The following is a 7,055-nucleotide window of genomic DNA, read 5'->3' as shown; positions in this document are numbered from 1 at the left end:
TTCGATATCTTTAACTCTTGATAAGTGATACATCAGGATAAATAAGCTGCTAAGTATTTCAAGAATTTACCTAACTCTAACATCAAGGAGGTAAGAGAGGAATCTGAAGAGTGACCATCTGTAAAAGGAATGAGTTTGCTCTGCGTCCTCCAGGAGGTGGGACAGTGATCAGCAGGCAATAGACGCAGAAGAACAGATTTCCACTCAGCGTAAACAAGAGTTTTCCAACAGTTAGAGCTCATGATGGAATAAGTTATCCTTAAGATGTGGAGTGTTGGAAACGGTCGAGGGGAGGCTCAAGGGCTTTTTGCCTGGGAGAGGGGGAGGGTAGAGGAGAAAGACGAGGGGACAGTGGGCTTAGATGACATCTAGAGTCCTTTCCACTTGCTTGTAACATTTTATCAATGTATCAGTCATTCCCTCATTTTATGGCCTCTAAGATGGTCCCCAATGTTTGCCATCTACTGGTGTCCATGCCTTTCCGCAATTTGCACTTACACTGGAGGAGCTGACCCATGGAACCAACAGGATACTGTAGAAGAGGTGGAGTCTGACTCCAGAGGCTAGGTCATAAAAGACATCAGGCTTCTGCCTCTCGCCCTCCTGAACTGCTGACTGTGGGGTAAGCCAGCTGCCATGTCATGAGCGACACAGGCAGCCTAGAGAGGATCATGTGGAGGGAAAACTGAGGACTCCTGCCAACCAGCAAAAACTTTTTAGCTATTTGAGTGATCCACCTTGGAAGCAGATCTCCCAGCCTCAGTCAAGCCTTCAGAAGACCGCATCCCCTGCCACCACCTTTACTCAACTTCATGAGAGAGACCCTAAATCCGAATGACCAACTAAGCCATGCCTGAATTCCTTACCCACAAAGCCACTCAATTTTGTAGGAATTTGTTATGTAGCATTAGACAGTGACACAACACATTTTTTCCTGATTTATTTCACAACAGATTTGAGGTGATACCTTTTGATTCAGTCATTCAAGCTGAGCTATAGCTAATAAGTATTTCTTCAGGAAGCAAAATTCCCAGCTGTTACAGATGCACAATAGCAGCCTCGTTATTTAACAGTACAGTTGAGCTCAACACAGTTTGATGTCTTAACATGTTCTGTAAGAACAATGACATCTTGGTTTTAAAGTGATTCATCTTATTTCTTCTCTGCTAGAAAAAAGCAATGTGTTTTTTGTTCTCCTACAGATTTGGTGTCTGTAAATAGTTGTAGCTATAATTATGTCATCTACATTTCTTAACTTCTACTCATCAATATGCTGAGAAAAGACGTATGCTACAAATGGCAATAGAGCATCTTCAAAAGGCTGTTTTCAGCATTTTGGGGTCTAACAGATTTTTATCTACTAAACAAGCCAAAGGCAAAGACAAAAACTCTATAAATTGTTCTCATAAATAGACAACTAAATCGTCTCTTTGAGATTGAAAAAAAAACCCTATTTTTTAAGACCTGAAAGTTATGAGATATTCTGGGTAAGCTTGATTATCAGAGAATACCACAAACAGGTTTGGATGTTGTGTATCGTTTGTGACAGAGTCAAACAGATCTGTGGGATTGTGAGGGTTCTTTGATGGAGGGGTAACTAATCCTGCATGTCCCAGTGTGTAGACTCCCGTAAGTACTCGTACAACATAAATATGTTTTCTCCCATTGCTGTCTGGTCTGGAATATATATCATTTGCAGAATATCTGGCATCAACAGCAAAATAGGTTCCTTTTCCATAAGCTGCAGCTGTAAAGAGAAAGATAGAAACCTTCCTAAGAACATAAAATCATCACAGTGTGTAGAACCATGACCAAAACCTGACACAAGTTTTTTTTTTTTTCATGCAGTTCTTGCCCACCAAAGCCACTTGTCATCACTTCCAAAATCCACTCCCTCTAGCCTCAGAAAGTTGCCAACCTCCTTTCTGATGAAGCACAAAGACCCCTACCCTGGCAATGACCAGACAGCTGCCATCTATGGTTCTACACTGCTTGGGTGTGGAGAGCCAACCCCAGAGCTACCTTCTGGTCAACCGGATTGCTTGCTTCCTTACCATTCTTCCCAGCATAACTGCGGTTAAAGCCATGCTGATTGACATACGGCACCGAGTCTGCATCTGTCCCATGGAACAGGACTCTCTCATTATCTCTATAGCCATTCTTGATGTCCATGTGCTTTTTCTTTATCTGGTAGCTCTGCCAGAGGCACACATTCTGTATCCTCTCAATCTGCAAATGACACAAAGCAAAACATTTTGAAAATGACTCTAGAGATCAGTATATTGTGCTTGTTGTGGATTGTAAAATAGCAGTTTGGAGGAGAGGGAGGAGGACTGAAGGAGGAGGAGAAGGAGAAGGAAAAAAATTGCAAATAAACAGCAAATTCCGAGAATAGGTAGTTTTCTGCCTTTAGAAAAAGGCTAGGTTAAGAGTATCTATACTTTGTAATAGTGCTTACTATAGTTTATAAGACAGAAATTATAATTTATATAAAAATATTTACCTATATATGTAAATATTATATGTGTGTGTGTGTGTGTGTGTGTGTGTGTTCCCTGGAATCCCTGGAGATTCACTCATATTCAAATTCTTACTCAAGGGACGCCTGGGTGGCTCAGTGGTTGAGTGTCTGCCTTTGGCTCAGGTCGTGATCCCAGGGATCGAGTCCCACATTGGGCTCCCTGCATGGAGCCTGCTTCTCCCTCTGCCTATGTCTCTGCCTCTCTGTGTGTCTCTCATGAATAAATAAATACAATCTTAAAACAAAAAATTGTTACTCAAGGAACACCTAGGTGGTTCCATTGGTTAAGCATGCAACTCTGGATTTTGGCACAATGATCTCATTTTGGCACAGGTTGTAAAATCGAGCCCCATGTCATGCTCCAAACTGGAATGGAGCCTGCTTAAAATTCCCTGTCTCCCTCTCCCTCTGCACCTACCTCCCTTTTTCTGTCTCTCTCTAAAACAAACAAATAAATAAGCAGTGCCTGGATGGCTCAGTCAATTAAGCATCCAACTCTTTTTTATTTTTTTTAAAGATTTATTTATTTATTTTAGAGAGAGAGAGAGCACAAGCAGGAGGGGCAAAGTGAGAGGGAGAGAGCATCTCAAGTGGACTCCATGCTGAGCACAGAGCCAGAGGCAGGCTTAATCTCACAAGCATGAGACCACAACCTGAGCCAAAACCAAGAGTCAAATAGCCACTGACAGATTGTGAGTTCAAGCCCAGTGTTGGGCCCCATGCCGGGCATGAAGCCAACTTTAATAATAATAATAATAATAATAATAATAATAATAATAATAATTAATAATAAATTTAAAAAGAAAAAATCTTATTTATTAAAAATAAATACATAAATAAGAAGAACGAAGTGGTTACCTGTAGCAGAAGTTGAGGAGAAGCCGAGACATAAAAGAAGGAGGGAAAGTTGTTTTGAGAGAGATGAAGACCTCAAGCAGAGTGTTGAAATTTTGCAATGGGGAATGCATGAGGGAACTGACTGGAGGAAGCAATAAAGGATTCCAGGCATCTGGAGAGTCCAGCAGAGGCTGGGGGCCATGAATTAATAATGATTTTATCTAGAGGCAGCAGGAAAGAAAGTATATTATGGAATTAATCCAAAAATGAGGTGTTTCAAAATGGTTATACTAGAAGGATAAGAGCCAAGAAAGTTACGGATACTGTAAAACACAACTGAACAAGGAAGGTTCTCGTACTCTCAACAGTGTTGAACATCCATGAAGCATCCCCTCCTTTAAATTCTGTCCTTTCTGCAGGAGTCTCTGTCTTCTGATTCCTTTCTCAGGAAGTAAGCTCACTCAATAGGTATTATGTCCTATGATATGGGAGGAACCGTGCTAGGTACTAGGAATCCAACTGCTACCTTAAGAAGCCCACTGCTCAAGAGTGAGTCAGCCATGTGGAAGCTTATGAAAGCACAATTTCTTAAGTGCTATAATGTGGTTGATTTTTAAAGGACTAGGATGTCGCACCCTGCTCTGATATACCTGGTATGATAATGACCTTCTACTAAACTCCTATACTTTACTGACTAAAATTTTTTATGCAGCATGGTAGACATTGTGGGAATCCCTGAACATCTATTCCACTTCATCTCCATTGTACAGCAACTGCTGGTTTGGGTGGAGTTGGACTCATGTTTAGTTCTCAGTGGGGAGACTCATAGGGTTTAACCAATCAGGGTCGTCTCATGATAGGATCACAAAATGATGGCATTTGACAGTCCAGGTCGAAGTCAATCAGCATATAGTACTCTCCTGACACAGCCCGGCTGGAGTGGTCCGCTCAACACAAAGCCTGAGACTCTCATCCAGTGGATGTGTTTCTTCCATGGGATGTGAATGGAGGAAGCGGAGACCCCCTGATTGCCACCAGGAGCTACCCTACAATTATGAAGCGAGTCCAGCCTTCAGATGAAGCTGACCCTGTGGATGGCAAAGCCAGAGAAACTAGATCCATGATGTCATCAAGCCAGTGGATCCAACTGTTCCCAAAACCATCCTACTTCTGAACTTTCCATTAATTCCTAATACATTTCTTCCTGTTTAATCAGTTTGAATAGGTTTGTTTGTAAATTGTAAGTGAAAGTATCCAGACATATATATGCTACTTTTGGGAATCTCCTTCATTATTGCTAATGAATGAGCCATGAGATTCAAAGTCTATGAAGCTTGAGTAAGTCTAATTAAAATAAATACAGTAAGGCATAAAAGAAGGAAGAGTTGTTATAAAACAGATGGCTTTCATGTTAGCTCTTCGATAGTTAAAAGAAGCGATTTTTTAACACAATTTTACCTTCTCTATTTTGTAGAAAAAACAGGTCTCAGAGAACAAGGCCCTTACGGAATCATATTCTGATTGTCCAGGATGTAGCTCAATCACACAAGACAGCTGCTGATTCATGTTGGTCCAGTGTTCAGGAATATTATCTGGGAAGTCAGCATTTGGTGAAAACACAATATCCATTTCCAGGGACCTCTGAAAATCAAGGCACTTCCTATGCTCTTGCTTCACAGTCATCTAATCTCGGTCTTTGAAAAAAACCAAAAAGCTACACATTTCACAACTGCTTCTTTTGTCATCCTCAATTTGGTAAACAATGACGAAATGAATAGCTCTGATGCTAGTATGACCTATAGTAATGGCCTAGCTAAAATATTTAGGTATACTTAGGTTCACTGTAGCTTGAAATGAGAATTTCCCCAGAAAACTTAATGGAATTAATTCCATTAGAAACTGATGTGTGGGAGTGCCTGGGTGGCTCAATTGGTTGAGCAACTGACTCTTGATTTCAGCTCAGGTCTTGATCTCAGGGTCATAAGTTCAAGTCCCATGACGGGCTCCACAGTGGGTGTGAAGCCTACTTAAAAAAAAAACTGATGTATAAATATGAAAACTGATTTATTGATGTTTTCATGTTTATCAGTTTTATTTAGTGTGGTTCTTTTTTTTTTTTAAGACTTTATTTATTTGGGATCCCTGGGTGGTGCAGCAGTTTGGCGCCTGCCTTTGGTCCAGGGCGTGATCCTGGAGACCTGGGATCAAATCCCATGTCGGGCTCCCGGTGCATGGAGCCTGCTTCTCCCTCTGCCTGTGTCTCTGCCTATCTCTCTCTCTCTCTCTCTCTGTCTCTCTCTCTCTGTGACTATCATAAGTAAATAAGAAAATTAAAAAAAAATTTAAAAAAAAGACTTTATTTATTTGAGAGAGAGAGAGAGAGCATACGAGCAAGGGCAGAGGGAGAAGCAGACTCTCCTGCTGAGCAGGGAGCCTGAGAGTTGGGCGTCTGGCTCTTGATTTCAGCTGAGGTCACGATCTTGGGGTTGTGTGATCGAGCCCCCTGGCATGCTCTGTGTTCAGTGTAGAGTCTGCTTGAGATTCTCTCTCTGCCCCCTCGTCACCCATACTCTCTTTCTCTTTCTCTCCCTAAAAGAAAATGAATAAATCTTAAAAATAAATAAAGAGGGAGTAAAGCTTAAAGACAATGGTATTTTCTTGAGAGGAACAACTTAAATCACACCCTTAAGCCACACTGAATTGTGCTACTTACTCCACCTGTGGACAAAAGGTGACCCTTGGCTGGACAATTTAGCAATGAGAAAACCAAGTCCCAGGAAGGCTAAGTATTCACACATCCAACGTTACATGAAAGGCCACTGTCCAAAGAAGGAAAAGAATTGTGCTCTAGTGCCTCACAGCCCAGAGTTTCCTGGGAGGTAACACGAGATGGCAATCTTTCTTCAAGTGTTTACCATGTACCAGGCACTTTCCTGAGTGCTTTTCCTAAAAATCTCTTTTAAAAGATAAATGTCACTCTACTTTCCCATTCCTTTTTTTTTTTTTAAGGATTTTGTTTATTTATTCATGAGAGACACACAGAGAGAGGCAGAAACACAGGTCGAGGGAGAAGCAGGTTCCCTCTGGGGAGCCCAATGTGGGACTCGATCCCAGGATCCCGGGATCACGCCCTGAGCTGAAGGCAGATGCTCAACCACTGAGACACCCAGGTGTCCTTATTTTCCCATTCCTGATGTTCTGGATGAATGCCCTCCTGCACCTCTACTTGTGCACCCTGCCTCAGTTTCCTTTCTACAAGTAGAGGTGGGATGACGCACCACAAATCCTGTCTCTGCCTTCAGTCTTGACCTTCTCTACCTCCACAGTCTGCATGGATAATCAGATCCACACTCAATGGCTTTAACTCCCACCTCCTTACATGGCTCCCAATCTTGTTGCTGGGGTCTGATATTCAATCCATGCTCAGTAAAAGCACTCTGAATCAATGAATAGTTTGGAAAAGCAACTGTGTATCATCGGCTCAAATGAAACTCAGTTCTCTTTTAAGGAAGTCCACATGATAAATTCTTACTAAAATTCAAGTTTATCTCTGCCAACAAATGTCCTTTTATCTAACATTTCATCTGCATTATTACTTTCATCTACTAACAAAGATTATGTAAGGCAGTTTTATTGTTTATTTTTGCCCCAAGTGCCATTGGGTCACTGGTCTGCTCATTTTAGTTATCTTTTGTTT

General features: G+C 41.5%; 1 protein-coding gene across 6 annotated transcripts in view; it reads right to left on the bottom strand.

Annotated features, from left to right (window-relative positions):
- Nucleotides 1–925: 925 nt before the first annotated feature.
- PARP15 (poly(ADP-ribose) polymerase family member 15) overlaps nt 926–7,055 on the bottom strand; it is a 45,071-nt gene continuing 38,941 nt past the window's right edge. For all 6 annotated transcript variants that reach the window (XM_049105462.1, XM_049105459.1, XM_049105457.1 and 3 more), the window contains 3 exons: nt 4,817–4,950; nt 2,055–2,229; nt 926–1,747 (listed from right to left, as the gene is read on the bottom strand). In XM_049105462.1, the coding sequence (XP_048961419.1) occupies nt 1,458–1,747; nt 2,055–2,229; nt 4,817–4,950 (599 nt within the window). In that variant the 3' untranslated portion in view covers nt 926–1,457. The remainder of the gene's footprint in view (nt 1,748–2,054; nt 2,230–4,816; nt 4,951–7,055) is intronic.

The sequence above is a fragment of the Canis lupus genome, chromosome 33 (assembly GCF_003254725.2).
Source record: "Canis lupus dingo isolate Sandy chromosome 33, ASM325472v2, whole genome shotgun sequence".
NCBI classification, from domain to species: domain Eukaryota; kingdom Metazoa; phylum Chordata; class Mammalia; order Carnivora; family Canidae; genus Canis; species Canis lupus.
Note: the sequence above shows the minus strand (reverse complement) of the source record. Positions and strands in the feature narration are given on the sequence as shown.